This window comes from Cibotium barometz, chromosome 15 (genome assembly GCF_041138505.1).
Source record: "Cibotium barometz isolate CiBa-2024 chromosome 15, ASM4113850v1, whole genome shotgun sequence".
NCBI classification, from domain to species: domain Eukaryota; kingdom Viridiplantae; phylum Streptophyta; class Polypodiopsida; order Cyatheales; family Cibotiaceae; genus Cibotium; species Cibotium barometz.
Window position 1 is genome coordinate 12,236,927 of NC_141060.1, and position 17,093 is coordinate 12,254,019.

At 35.6% G+C, this 17,093-nt stretch overlaps 1 protein-coding gene across 1 annotated transcript in view; it reads left to right on the forward strand.

The window, feature by feature from the left end:
• LOC147630977 (uncharacterized) overlaps positions 1–16,193 on the forward strand; it is a 140,952-nt gene extending 124,759 nt beyond the window's left edge. Inside the window, exon 3 of the mRNA XM_086809118.1 lies at positions 16,008–16,193. Coding sequence (XP_086665244.1) covers positions 16,008–16,193 — 186 coding nt within the window. The remainder of the gene's footprint in view (positions 1–16,007) is intronic.
• The last annotated feature ends 900 nt before the right edge of the window (positions 16,194–17,093 follow it).

The window sequence follows — 17,093 nt, forward strand, 5'->3', positions numbered from 1 at the left end:
TTGTAATGTGTGATTGGAGTTTACACTTGTGAAATAAGTCTTTGCTCATGGTGATTTTCTTTCTTTAGTGTGAATGTTACAATTCTTAAGTGAATAAAAAAATCACTCCTTTGAATGTTTCCTTTTTACTTCTTCTTCTTTAACACCTATAAAACTTATGCTTGTTTTTCACACATGGTGAAATATCAGCTACATGAATATTTTCCTTTTACTTTAACACGAAACTTATTCTTGTTTTTCATACATGGTTAAATATCAACTATGTGAATATTTGCCTTTTACTTTAACACCTATGAAACTTATGTTTGCCTTTTCAACGGTGAAATTTTCACAATGTGATTTTTTCTATGTTACTTTAACACCTATGGAACCTACATTTGTTTTTCACACATGGTGAAGTATTCATCACATTTCTTATTTGTTAAGATGGTGTATCATTTCACATGTTGCTACAAGAACTTTTACCCGTGAATGAGAACATCAACATTTCACTTTAGCATGTTTTAAATTTCATAAAACTTTTAACACATGGTAAAGATTTTATTTTTCATTTTTTCATATGGTGATCAAGTGAAACTCTCTAACATGGTAAATAATCCCCTATGTTAATTCAATGTCTCCCATGTGTAAAAAAGACTTGCAAACTTTACTTTCATATGACTGTTAAAGATTGCTCTAGCATGAAAACTTTATTATTGGTGGAATTCTCTGTTTCTCTTTCTCTCGGCAGTATGCTTTGGTTGTCGTTGATGCCATGGCTACCTTTTCACAAATCGAAATTGACCTCAACAATAAGGAGAGCTACCAATATGGCAATCGATCAGTTCTCCAAGGCTATAAACTTGAAATTTAATATTATGAAAAATGTCATGTGTTAAAACCATCTTTTACATGTGCTTTTCCAATGAGGTAAATCTAAAAAAGGAATTTGATTTGTTATGTGTTTTTTCCACATGGAAAAATATCTTTCTTGTTATTACACATTTTCTCTTTTTTTTTTCCTAATATATGGTAGTGGTTCTTACATACAAACGCATTACCTTACCACATGGTAATAATTTCTACATAATAATCAATGTTTTTTCTCACATGAGAAATATAGTTTCCTATTAATTCTTTTCATGTTTAAGGATTCCAAATATTTTACACACATTAAATTTTTTATATTTTGTATATGTACATGTCAAAACATAGTTTTTTCTTGGTAAATCTACATGATCGAATGTTATAATTTTTAAAAAGTAAGATTACATATCGTTTTATGTTTCAATACATCATCAAATTTTTAGGTTCAAATAAAATTTTCATAATGAAGTCTTTTGTGAATAAACAAACCAAAATTGGATCATTATAATTATTTGAACATTCACATAGACAAGTTGAATAAAGAAGAAATGCTTGCAAGTAAATCAATATAATATGATGATGATTTACTAATGTGCATTACACTCAACACCAATGTAAATCAGTATTCTTTAATGTCACTACAACATGTATATATGTGTTGATGTTCAACGTATCCTTCCTAATCTCTACTTATTTCTTGTAACATTTGTAAGAAGATAAGAGTCCCATGGTATCCATTGGAAATACTTAGTAATGAAAGTATGCATTTAAGTTCTCATCAAGTTAATAGTCCCAAGATAAGGGCTGAGACTAGGGGTACTAATAAGTACAAGTCAATCTTAAAGAGCTAGTAGTATAAAAAATCTGATATTAAAATAAACACATAAGTAAAACGTATTCTATCATTATTAAAATCTCTTTTTTTTTTAAAAATCGAATCTCTTGAAATCGATCTAGACCAAAGATCAAGAAATCAACACATAAATTCCAACTCTAGCATCCATTTGATGGGCATCAACAAACACATATAAGAAATACATGTGACTATGATGAAAATAGAAGAAATCCACATGCACATGTAGCAAAAGAAGGTATGTGCATAAGGCCTAAGTAATTTAACCTCTCACAATGAGGATGGATCTTGAATCTCTTGAAATGGATCTAGACCAAAGATCAAGAAATCAACACCTAAAGTCCACATTTAGCATCCATTTGCAAACACATATGATAAATACATGTGGTTATGGTAAAATAGAATAAATCCACATGTACATGTAGCAAAGAAGGTATGTGCATAAGGCCTAAGTGATTTAACCTCTCACAAATGAGGATGGATATCAAGCTTGCCATGAGCCCTAGACCATGAAAGGCCATATGATCCATGAAAGGATCCAAGAGTACATGTAAGTTTCCAAGATATGAATGATAAAAAATATCCCTACAATGAACCCAAGGCACTATTTATAGTAGACTTGCCCATGGCCCATTATTTATATATTTTGACCTTAGCTTCTACTTCATTATTATTTTATCCTCAAAATCATACAAGAAGATATCTAAAATTAAACATATCCTCAAATGAAATCAATGGGAAGTGGTGAAGGTCCCAAATATGCTCTCCAGATATAAGGAAGTCCGTGAAACTTCATCTCCAAAATGCATACGTGTGGAATTGTTGTGGTAGCCCTTGTTTGTAGATGAAATCTTTTGAAAAATTCTCATGAAAACTCCATGAAATAGGCCGCAAATGATTATAATGAAACTTTTTCTCCCACTTCCCATATGACCACTACACTATCTAATTTCTTATGCTTTGGCGGCCATGGATACAAAGTGTACGAATTGGTACATTAAAACATTGTTCTTGAATGGTGACTTATATGAAGAAATTCATATGAGTCAACCAATTGGTTTTTCCCACCAACCTAGTCAATAACAAAAGGTATGTAAGCTTAATAAAACTTTATATGGTTTAAAACAAGCTCCTAAGTCTTGTTACTAGAAGATCCATACCTATTTGACTAGACCAAAATTTCAAAATAGTCCTACAAAATGCACTCTATATATAAAAAAGGACAAGAAGGGTTTTCTTGTTAAGATTTTTGGTGTAGATTTGTAGAGGAAATGCTAATGACAATAGGCACCAATGACATGTTCATGAGGCACAAATGAGGATTTCATTACAACTTTCAAAGCTTCCCTTATTTTAAATTTTAAGATAACATACCTTGGCCTTTTATTGCTCAAGAGGTTCAATATGGACAGTTGTAAATCAATCTCTACACTAATGGCACCTGGTGTAGAACTTAGTTTGCAGGATACGTGGAACCATTCGACATAATCACTTATGATCAATCTATGGATGCCTAAACTATTTGCGCAACTCATAGTAGCTAGACATCCACTATAGTGTGTCACAACTTTCAAAGTTCATGCATTGTCCAAGCACTAAGCATTAGCAGTTAAGCATATCTTCAGATACTTGTAAGGGATTTATAATTGCAAGCCTTCAATGATCAGTGATTCTAATTGGGTAGGTGATTATGATACATGTCATTCCATATCTCAAAAGTGTGGAAATTCATGCATATCTTAGCTAAGCAAGAATTAACCAGCGGTGGTAACATCATCCTCTACAAAGTAACACATATAGTAGCATTCATTTGTGACACAGTTGAATGTGTATGGTTGAGAAAATTGATGGGTGACCTTTGTGTCCCATTTGACACCCTACTCCTATTCTCACTGACAATCAAAATGCAATGGCAGCTACAAAGAATCATCTCTTTTATGCCAGGACCAAGCATATTGAATTATATTATCACTATGCTTGAGAGAGACTCTATGCTCTAGAGAGATTGATCTGATCTATTACAATACACATGACAATAAGGCAGATATTTTCACTAAAGCCTTATCATGTGAAAATTTTGAGGCCTTTTGCAAATATTATCTCATCTTATCCTTTAGAGACTAAACTACAATCTCTCTAAATCTCACATTCGTACTATACAGGGATTTGTTAGATATTTGGTAGTTCTATATTGTGAGGTTATGCATTTATGCAATGGGTTCTTTTGTCACATTGAGTTTTTGCCATGGCCATCTAGGTGTGAACGGGAACCTTTAGTATGCAACCTGTAAGATCCCTGACCCCACTGCGCAATGAATTTGGGGGTGCTAGCAGCGGAAGTAGCACTTCTTGCATGGGGTAGGGTCCCACACTCGGGGCCTCGCCCATAGATATCCAGACAAGAGACTAATCCATGGGTTCTTCCAAAACCGAACTCGGAAAAACTTCCCTTGCTCGGAAAGCATGGGTGATTCCACCAGGATAACTTTTCTCTAACGTAATCAAAAGCCTGAACTAACTGAATTGATCTAACTGAACCCGTAAGTCCCATAGTCAGATCAGGGAAAAGATTGTACTTAGATCATAGAGACCAACGCTTTTTTCCTTATTGAGAGGCACAACCGTTGATTCTTTTCCATAGAACTATTTTTATCCAGGATTTACCTCATCTATCGTACTAACCAGAAATTGAGTCTCGATTTACGGATCCATCAGTCTAGCCTAACCCCATCCAGTCCCATGGGTTAGCTAACCGCCCAACCACTGTAGTGATGGGATCCAATTAGGAATTTGGTTAGGTTTTGTCCCGGCGGGTACCAAGGAAAAGAGTTCCCAGACCCCCTAGCCGGATATTCATGCAAACATAAAACTAGTCACACCACTTACACACCCACTTACACACACAGTATGGACTTGCCTTTTTCACATATTCAACAATCTTTAAAACAATCATTTAATGAAACCATAGTGTTACTGATTATAATCCTCTATTTATCCAATTGAATCCTAATTTCCAATTCATTCCTTCATCGGTGTACCTATGGCATCATTGGCAACTAGAACACTCACCACTTGTTCACTCAGGGGCCTTTTCAATAGTTCCTAGCTCATAGTACTCGACAATATAATTCATAAAAATAACCAGATGGAATCTTCCTTGAAGATCAGCAAGATCAACCAACATATCCATATAAAAGAGCCATGAACTCATTCTCCAAACGACCTCATTCACAAGACAGTCAAAATGCTTTCCCAGCATTCTTGACATAAAAGAGTCATTTGAAAATAGATTTCACATACAATATAGTTCCAACAATATTTCCATCTTTTCTCATTACTCTGCATCCTTTCACATTAGACCCCATCTTATCTCATCTTACCACAATTTTATTTTCTTCATCGATCCATATCACATCACATCATTCCCACATCAAATCACATCCAATCGCATCATCCACACATCAACAATCGACATCATTTATACATCCATCCACATCAATCCACATCATCCATACATCCATTCACATCAATCCACATCATCTATACATCCATTCACATCCATCCACATTATCCGAACATCCATCCATATCTTTTATACATCCATCCACATTATCCAAACATCCATCCACATCTTCCATACATCCATCCACAGGTCAATCCACATCATCCAAACATCCATCCACATCCATCCACATTAATTTATATCATCCACTTATCAATCCACATCATCCACATCAATTTATATCATCCACTCATCAATCCACATTATCCACATCATCCATACATCAATCCACATTATCCACACATCCATCTACATTCATTTCATAAGCATTCCCATTCTCATCTAATCACATCTTTTTCTATCTCATCACTTATTTCCTCATTTATCCTCATCAGATCTCATCCACTTGCATCTACGCATACATCTCATCACTTCACCACTTATCGTTCATTCACATCACATCACATCCATTCATATTCCTTATCATTTATTCACATCTCGATTCACATACTAACACATTCATTCACATCCCGATTCACATGCTAACACATTCATTCACATCCTATATCATTTATTCACATCCTGAATCACATACTAACACATTCATTCACATCCTATATCATTCATTCACATCCCGATTCACATGCTAACACATTCATTCACATCCTATATCATTCATTCACATCTTGATTCACATGCTAACACATTCATTCACATCCTATATCATTCATTCACATCCTGATTCACATGTTTACATCCTGATTCACATGCTATCACATTCATTCACATCCCTTATCATTCATATCTATCCAATTTACATCACATCTCATCGCCTCAATTCTCGTTCGTATCCATCACATTTACATCCACATGTATTCTCCCACATACATCCACATCCATACTTATCACATATACATCCACATCTATCCTTTCACATACATCCACATCCATACTTATCACATATACATCCACATCTATCCTTTCACATACATCCACATCCATACTTATCACATATACATCCACATCTATCTTTTCACATACATCCACATCCATACTTATCACATATACATCCACATCTATCCTTTCACATATATCCACATCCATACTTATCACATACATCCACTTCTACTCTTCACATACATCCACTTCTATTCTTCACATACATCCACATCCATCAATCCCTTCATTCACATTTATCTAATTCACATTACATCTATCCATCCATTCATTCACATTTATAAAAATCAACTTCAATGGGAATAACACTTTTATAAAAATCCCTTTATACATCTATTTATGCATAAATTCAATTTTAAGGAAAATAACACTTTTGAAATAAAATAAAAATAAATATCTGTATGCATCTTTCTATGCATAAAATCAAAATTGATGAGAATAACTCTTTTGAAATAAAAATAAATTCTTTATGCATCTTTATATGCATAAAATCAAAATTGATGAGAATAACTCTTTTGAAATAAAAATAAATTCTTTATGCATCTTTCTATGCATAAAATCAAAATTGATAAGAATAACTCTTTTGAAATAAAAATAAATTCTTTATGCATCTTTCTATGCATAAAATCAAAATTGATGAGATTAACTCTTTTGAAATAAAAATAAATTCTTTATGCATCTTTCTATTCATAAAATCAAAATTGATGAGATTAACTCTTTTGAAATAAAAATAAATTCTTTATTCATATTTTTATGAATAAAATCAAAATTGATGAGAATAACTCTTTTGAAATTTGAAATTAAAAAAAAATCTTTATGCATCTTTCTATGCATAAAATCAAAATTGATGAAAGTAACACTTTTATAATAAAAAAATTATCCAATATACATCTTTCTATGTATAGAATATAAATCTAATGTAAATCACTCTTTTATAAAAAAAAAACAAAAATCAATATGCATCTTTTTATGCATAGAATTTAAATCTAATAAAAATCACTCTTTTATAATAAAAAAATAACCAATATGCATCTTTCTATGCATAGAATTTAAATCTAATGAAAATCACTCTTTTCTAATAAAAAATAACCAATATGAATCTTTCTATGCATAGAATTATATCTAATAGAAATAACACTTTTGTAATAAAAATATTTCTACTATGCATTCTCCTATGCATAGAATGAAAATAACACTTTTAGAATACACAAACGATGGGGATTACTCTTTTTGAATAATTAAAGGTAATACTTATTTCATAAAATTTAAGAAAATTTTACCATAACCTCCCTTGTATGGCTGACCATTTTTTAAATTTTCCTATTCTTAATTTACTTAAAAATTATCCCCAATTTGTTTAAAGCATTCTAAACTAATCAAATTCCACTTTTAAAAGAGAAACAATATGAAAAGTTTAATTCAAACAATTTGATTACTTAACTGGGATAAAGAAGGGCTGAATTTAAGAATGAGAGAGGGGGAAAGCCTTTCCAGCAAGGCATAGCATCAAATTATCATTTTAAAGATAACAAAAAATTAGAAAACCATTAAAAGAATAAGAAAAAGTAGGATTTCTAACTTACATGAAATTCTGGGAGCTTTCCTTTGGCTTGATGGTTTGAGGGATCTACTCTTGCTTGCAACAAGAGTGGCCACCAACTCTTTAGAAGAGGTAATGGTCAAAAACTAATGAATTATTAAGAAATTCACAGTTTTTGGCTCTGGGAGAGGAGTAGAGTAACAGTGCATAAAACACTATTAAGCTTTTACAAAGGGGGAGGCTTCATTTATAGTAGGAAAAAGTGAGCCTGTAACCAATCAAACTCATTCTAGAATTTTCCAGATCAGTTTAGTCAATTTTGGACCATTTTTAGGTCAGTTTAGCTTACTTTTTGGATCTAGTTGAAGCAGGAGAGACGAGAGATGAAAATATCTCATTATTTGTGAGTTTAAAACTCAACCACACATGTGAAATAGGCACCTCCTTCATGAGGGGAATTCCCCCACACTGATGTGTTAAAAATGCATCATTTCTCTAAATATCTCTTCTTTTTTGACTAATATCCTTGTTCTTAGTCAACTCTTCATCTTATGTGAGTATTTACTCATTTTTGGGGAATTTTCTTTATTTTTTCAATTTATCTCCTCCCTACATTTGGATTAATCTAATTGGCCCCTCAGAATCTTAATCTAATTTTTTTCAAAAATCTGGACCCTTAGGATAAGGCCTTTTGAACAAATTATAATTGATTTCTAATGCATCTCCTGAAAATCTTTTTGAACTTCTGTTTCAAGGGAATTTATTTTAATAAGAAGAGATATTTTTCCATCCAAGAATATCTAAAAATTGAATAACCTCTCTCTAGAATATTTTCTCTCTCTAGGCCAAACAGGGTAAAATAGGATCTTTCTTTTATTTCAGAGAGGGGAATAATTATAAGATCAGAAGGGGAGGTTCTTACACCTACACACCTCAAAAGCCGGAGGGAGGAATCTTACAACCTCATTTATAGTTTAGGGTTGCTTATTCATTTGTACTTTCTCTTTGTACTTCTAGAGAGAGCTTCATCTCTCTCCTTTGAGCTTGCCAATCTCTCTCACACTCTGCACCCTTGTATTATTATCATTGAGCATTGTTTGTGTGTAAGTATATCTCTCCATATGCATGAGCTAATAGTACTCTTATCTTTATGTTGAAGAGAAGAGAATAGTTCAAGCAAATTTAATCAGTCATCTCTCTTATGTGCTTGTCTACTCGTGTGTGTGTTTGCTTGTAAGGATCTTAAGTTCACCCTCTCCCTCGCATTCCTCTCATGATATTCGCCTCTAGGTAATTAATGGGTAAGGGTAACACCATCATTTCGCCTTTGATTTAGAATAAAATCTCCACAAGTACTCAGGAGCCTCCCTTTGCAGTGAAGCAGAGAGGCATTATATTGTGTGGTTATTTGAAGCATTGATTTGTTTCTATAAATTTTTCTCAAGAACTCTGTAAAAGTATGAATTTTTACCATATATGTATAAATTCTGGTATGTTACCAGAAAAATTTAGTTACAAGACAATCTATGCTGTAGAGAATCTGGAATTTTTAGGTTGTTGGTGGATGTATATTTATATGAGTAGTTCACATACATGTGCAATATTATAACAGGTTTATAATACTAGTAGAAGGTGACTGTGTTGGAGGTTGTAGGGTTTTTATAAGTGTAAAATTTTTTGTAAGCATTATTTGTTAAGTTACTACAGATAATCATTTTTTGACATCCTATCCTAGATAATAATATATGACAGTCTATCCTAGATAATCATATATGATAGTCTATCCTAGATTGTGAGCAAGAAGCTAGATAAGAACAATTTTGAAGCATGGAAGTTCAAGATGAGAAACTTCCTCATGGAAAAATGATATTCAAAATTTATTTTAGGTGTGACAAGAAGGATTCACAAGTTCAGGAAGAAAATGTCACTCCTCAATTGGCACAAACCTTTAAGTCCAAGATGAGAAAACTTCCTCATGGGAAAATGAAAATAGAAGTTTGTTTCAAGTGATAAGAAGAAGATGTTTCTCCTCAATTGGCACAATCCTTTAAGTATTTTCATGATAAATCCAATAAATTTATGTTTTGATTGTTTGTTATCATGTCTATTCAATGTTATGATCAGCCATATATAGGATACACCACAACATGTCAGGATGCATGGGATATCTTGGTTAAGGTTTATAGCATACCAACGCAAGAAAGATATAATTGAAGCAAGAGATACATAATGTACCAAGTAAAAAGATGAATAATAGTGATTAGTCATTGAAATTGAAAGGGCTCGTAGATTCCCTCACCTCTATTGGAGCTCAAGTTGATGAAAATGATAGTGCCGATCATTAAACAGGCTTAGCAAAGATTATGGATGTGTAAGATTCCTCCCTCCAGCTTTTGAGGTGTAAAGGTGTAAGAACCTCCCCTTCTGTTCTTGTAATTATTCCCGTCTCTGAAATAGAAGAAAGATCTTGTTTTACCCTGTTTTGGCCTAGAGAGAGAAAATGTCTCGAGAGAGGTAATCCAAAATTGAGATATATTTGGATATAAAAATCCTCCTAGTGTCTAAAATGGTTTTCCCTGAAACAGAAGTTCAAAATGAACTTTCCAATGTGCATTAGGAATCAATTAAAAATGATATAAGGGACCTTAGCCTAAGGGTCTAGATTTTCAAACATTTCTAGATTATGGTCCAATTAAGGTTCCTATGGACCAATAGGATTAATCCAAGTGTTGGGATGAGATAAATCCGAAGAATAAAATAAAATATCCCAAAATGAGTAAATGCTCACATAAAATGAAGAGTTGACCGAGAACAAGGTTTGTTAGTTAAAAATTAAGAGATATTACTAAAAAAATGAGATATTTTGGAGAAATGATGAATTTTTGACACCTTGGTAAGGAGGGGGAGACTCGTGAGATAGGCGCCTATTTCACACATGTGGATGAGTTTTTAATTCATAAAAATTATGATATTTTTATCTCTCCTCTCTCCTGGATCAAACCAAATCAAAAAGAGAGCCAAATTGATCCAAATCTTGTCCAAATTCAGCCAAAACTGAAGCTGGAAAATTCTAGAACTTAGTTGGACTTAGTTAGTGGCATCCCTCACCTCTATAAATAGATCCTTAGTCTTTTGTAAAAAAATGTGTGAACTATACCATGCTAGTATTATATTAAAATAATGATATTTTCTATTATCCCTTAAAAATCCTCTACTTTTGGAGAGATTGGAGCTTCTCTCTCTCTCTTCAACAATCCTTGAATATTTATCAAAAGTGAAATTTTGAGCATTATTGGGAAATATGGGTAGAATTGATTTTTGTAAATCCCATGAATCTTTTACTCAAAAGAAGAATATTGAATATATTTCACTTGAGAAATTTGAGAAAGAATATTAAAATATCCATCGAGAAAAAGTACGTTTAACTAGGCCAAGAAATTGGCAGAAATTTAGAAAAGTCTCATCGGTATCAAAATAAAAAATGTTATTAAATGTGAATGCAATGTGAATGTGATGTGAATAAGATGTGAATGCGATGTGTTAAGATGTGAGTGGATGTGATAAGATGTGAGTGGATGTGATAAGATGTGATGTGATGTAAATGGTTGTGGATGTGGATGTGGATGTGATAGGATGTAAATGGATATGGATGTGGATGTTATAAGATGTGATGTGATGTAAATGGATGTGGATGTGAATGAAGAGATGAGAATGAGATGTGAGGATATGTGAAAGGATGTGATGTAAATGGATGTGGATGTGAATGAAGAGATGAAAATGAGATGTGAGGATATGTGAAAGGGTGTGATGTGATGTAAATGGATGTGGATGTGTATGTGATAAGATGTGATGTGATGTAAATGGGTGTGGATGTGGATGTGATAGGATGTCATGTGATGTAAATGGATGTGAATGTGGATGTGATAAGATGTGATGTGATGTAAATGGATCTAGATGTGGATGAGATGTGATGTGATGTAAAGGGATGTGGATGTGAATGTGATGAGATGTGGATATGAATGTGATGAGATGTGGATGAAATATGATGTGATGTGAATATATGTGGATGTGAATGTGAATGATTGGATGGATGTGGATAGACGTGCATGTGAATGACTTGATGGATGTGGATGACTGAGATAGAATGTGTATGGACGTGATGAGATATGGATGGTTGTGGATGTGATGTAATGTGGATGGAATAAATGAGATATGATGCGGATAGATGTGGATGTGATGTAATGTGAATAGAATGTATGTGATGGGATGGGGATACAATGAATGTGATGGATGTGAATGGATAAGATGTGATGTGAATGGATGTGATGTGAATCGGGATAGATGTGAATGGATGTAATGTGAATCGGGATAGATGTGATGTGAATGGAGATGTGATGTGAATGGATGTGAGTGAATTGGGATAGATGTGAATGGATGAGATGTGATTTGAATGGATGTGATGTGAATCGGGATAGATTTGAATGGATAAGATGTGATGTGATGTGAATCGGGATAGATGTAAATGGATAAGATGTGATGTGAATGGATATGATGTGACTCGAGATAGATGTGAATGGATGAGATGTGATGTGAATCGGGATAGATGTGAATGGATGAGATGTGATGTGAATGGATGTGATGTGATGTGAATCGGGATAGATGTGAATGGATGTGATGTGATGTGAATCGAGATAGATATGAATGGATGAGATGTGGTGTGAATGGATGTGATGTGATGTGATGTGAATCGGGATAGATGTGATGTGATGTGATGTGATGTGAATCGGGATAGACGTGAATGGATGAGATACGATGTGAATGGATGTGATGTGATATGATGTGAATCGAGAAAGATGTGAATGGATGAGATGTGATGTGAATGGATGTGATGTGATGTGAATCAGGATAGATGTTAATGGATGAGATGTGATGTGGATCCGACTAGATGTGAATGGATGAGATGAGATGTGATGTGGATCCGACTAGATGTGAATGAATGTGATGTGATGTGATGTGGATACGGGTAGATGAGAATGGATGACATGTGATGAGGATAGATGTGATGAGATGTAATATGATGTGATTTGATAAGAATGGATGAAGGATGATGAGAATACATATGATTGGATGTGGATTAAGCAAGCTGAATTGATTTAGAAGAATGAGGAATAACAAGAAATGATGTGGAACGATGTGAAAAGATGTGGAACGATGTGAAAAGATAAGAGTTCGTTAGAAACTGTATTTTATGACCTGTTTTTAAGTGACTATTTTATGTCAAGAATGCTGGGGAAGCATTTTGACCATCTTGTGAATGAAGTCGTGGAGACCTAAGTGATAAAGTTGCAACAGCTGACGGAGAGTCAATGGAGGACGTCTCGTGTAGCAAGGTCGGTCGAGGTCTTGACCAGCCTCGGTTCAATTTAAATGGTGAGCTTCCGGTACGGTGGATGAGGGACCAAGGAAGCGGCCTATGAGTGAAGCGCTAGGTGACTTGCGAAGGATCATAAATTCTTGACATTTCTTACTTCTCGGTTGATCCACTTTAGCCAATTTGCTCTGATACTAGTTGAAAGATCCCTCAGGTTGCCCCCTCCGCACAACGAATTCGGGGGTGCTAGTAGCAAAAGTAGCACTTCTTGCGTAGGACAGAGCCTCTCACTTGGGGCCTCGCCACAGATATCCAGACAAGAGACTAATCCCTCGGTTCTTCCAAAAACGAACCAGGAGAAACTTCCCTTGCCCACAAAGCACGGGTGATTCCTCTAGGATATTTTTATTCTAACGTAACCAAGAGCCTTAAGTAACCAAACTGATCCGACCGAACCCGTAAGTCACATAGTCAGATCAAGGAAAAGACTTGCACTTGGATCATAGAGACCAATGCATTTTTTCCCATCGAGAGGCACACCCGTTGATTCTTTTCCATAGAACAAGGACTATCCGGGAGTTACTTCATCTATCATACCATAACAGAATTGAGTCTCATTTTAGAGATCCATCAATCCAGCCTTACCACATCCAGTCCCATGGGTTACCAACCACTCTAGTGATAGGATTCATTTAGGAATTTGGTTATGTTTTGCTCTGGGTACCAAGGCAAAGAGTTCCCAAGACCACTAGCTGGCACTTCAAGATAGTCACACCACTTACATACCCAATATGAAATTGCCTTTTTCATAGATTGAGCTGTCTTTAAAACAATCTTTTAATGAAACCATAGTATCACTGATCATAATCCTCCAAAATATCTGGTTGAATTCTAATTTCTAATCATTCCTTCATCGCTATACCCATGGCATCATTGGCAACCAGAACGCTCACCACCTGTTCAGTCAGGGGCCTTTTCAATAGTTCCTAGCTCATAGTACCCAGAAATATATTCACTTATAAAAATCGAGGTTGACTCCTCATTGAAGATCAGCAAGATCAACCAACAGATATATATAAAAAGAGCCATGGACTCATGCGTTGAGGACTAGCAAGGACAATCAACCAGGTCCATGCCCGAGTTCAGAAAATAACTCTAACACCTTGTTCCATTTCTTTCTTGATACACGCATGGGTATCCTCGGCGATCGAGAGCCCGAGCACCGTATGGTCAGCACCATCGTAGATTCCTAGAGGCATAACATGAAGGTAGTATTCACTGGGTTTCCAATGAAGTTCAAACTTGAGGTTTTCGACTCCATGGTAAGCTCAACGGTCATTTTCTTAGATGATTTTCTATTAAGGTCCAATTGACGTATGCATCTTGGAGAAAGAAATTAATTTGTGCTTCCAAAATTGATTAGCAATTTATAATGCATGTCCTCTATGTGGTCCTCGACTTGATTCAAGATACTCAAAAGCATTACGAAAGAATGTCTACCAAGGACATGTTAGGTATCTTCCAGAAAATCATGAATTGTGGGATGGTAATCTAGGAAGACCTCCTCCAAGTGCATTGTGAAGGCAAGCGATTGGAAGCTCAAATGGGATATCGATACTTTCCAAGAACTAGGGCCATCCGGCCCTGCTCTTGGTGTGTGTTTGGTTTTCTCATTGATGTTGAGATTGCAGATCTTCATGCAAGTGGATCTTTTTTAGAATCACAAAGCGGACCCTCCAAGAATCATAGAGATCATTGCATCGATTAGAGGTAAGTTAGCAGTGTGCACCTTAAATATAGAGATGTCAAGGTAGTTTGTTGGGAGGAGAAGTCAACTAAAGTGTTTAATAAAAGTGTTTAATGAAAAAAAAGAAAAGGGAAAAACTCTCACAGTAGCTAAAGTGGTTATTGAAGCATCTTGTGCAATGAATCACACGTATTTTATGCGATCACAAAGGTATTGTGTGAACTATTCGGTCACAATTTTGGAGTTTCCTCATTGCACTTGTGAGGATTTTCAGAAGTGAGAGAGGAAGCATCTTACTAATGTGCCATGTAAATACATTTACTTTGTATTCTTGCAAGTGCTCAACTTGGATACATAAACTCATTATTTCATGCATCACTCATCTCTATCAAAGGTGGAGTTGTTCAAGGCCCTCTTACACCACAAGTCTCATTTAGCACCTTTAGGATAGGCCTTGATGCTGAGTGGGACCTCAAAATCATCTATAGTAGATAAGATAATGAGGACAAGTGAGAGACTTGTTCTATGTGAGAAAGGTGAAAGTCCTCAATAGAAGCAAGACAAGATAATGATTACATGGAGAGAGAGAGAGAGAGAGAGAGAGAGGGAGAGATGTAGCAAAAAGGTTATTACATGATTTAACTAAAACAAAGACTTACAAAATGCCTTTCTCCTCTCACAAGATATTGAGAGAGAGTTGACCCCTTCTTCTCTTCTATCAGCATCATATTTGATCTCAAGAAGGGCATGCTGCTCCTGAATAGGTGGAAGATTCCATACCAAAATTTTTGCCTTATCATGCTGCAAGGCCACCATGATATCTAGTGAAAAAACAAAATCCTCTCCAATGACTTCCCCTCCAACCATGCAAATCTGTCTCTTGATTAGGTAATACACTTTCCTTCTGTAGATATGGTCAGACCGTCAAGGCCAGCTTACCATTGACTTGTCCACATCTTCTAGATGAACTATCGGGTCATCATCAGAACCATTATGAACTACATCATGGGTATCTACCATTGCTTCTTGTAATCAAGGCATCTCCATGTGGGCTGCCAATGCCATCAGGTTATCATCAACCAAATTGAAAGGATCCCAATGAAAACCTTCCCCACATGCATCATGTGCATTTGCATCAAGATTTTCCTCCTCTGGATCATCCCAGTAAATCTTCCCATCAACTGTGTGTAGGATGGAGACTCTGTCAAAGTTTTCTCTTTGAAGGACTTTTGGCTAGAGGATGGTCATCCTTGTGTACCTGATCGTCATCTGCCACATTGGAACATTGTCCACCCGGCAAAACCTGCTCAAAGGCTAGGCCAAAACCCAATCCGGATTGGTCATGCGGATGTCAGTATGGAGGATGTACAAAGTTGAAACTTGGAAACACCTCCGCCCAAGTGTTCATGACCTCTACTGCCACACTTGGCAAGAGCTTGTGCCATACATTTGGTTCATCATGGGTATGGGCTGCTTCAGGAAGTGATATGGCATCATCCTCATCAAGAATAGGGAGAGGCTTCTCATTCAACTTATGCCATGTACTATCACTAACATGGGGAATATAGTCAATGTACTGCTACTGCGTAAGCATCACCATGCTCTTCAAAGACATTCTGGGTAGCCAAAATCTCCTCATTTGGATGCTCCATCGCAGCCATGTCCTCTCCATTATCATGGAAACCATAGTCAGCATTTGGATCAATATCAGAAGCCTCAAAGTCACTCTCCAAGCTGTTTTCCGAGCTACTATCTTCATCCTCATGTTTTGTAATTGTTTGCTTGACATCAAACAAGAGGTGTCCACTCCATATCCTGCAACAAGAAATCTCGTCTTCAAGGGTGTTGGGATTGCCATTCCACAGCTGAGGCAACATCTTTGAGAAACTTCTTTAGCTCCTTTTTACTCTTCAGAAGGCAGTCGATATTGTGTGCATTCTTTCGCTTGGGCCATTGGTGCTGCACATCCTCAAACTACTTTAAAAATGCATTTAGGCACACCCGAGAGCTGTGACTTGGAATCTGCATTGGCAACATACATGGAATAAGCAATCATTGGTTCCATGGCCATGTTGGCCACACTACCTCTGCTGCAGATCACACATTCCATAGACCGATGCTGCTTTGCTGCCATAATGCTTCCATGCTCTTCGACCCATTATCCAAATCTACGTGGATCTAGCATACTGATCGCAATACACACTAAATTCACAGCATGTCAAAGCGTATGCCGGATTAGACTCCAAACAAATCAACATCATCCAACTACCTGACCGT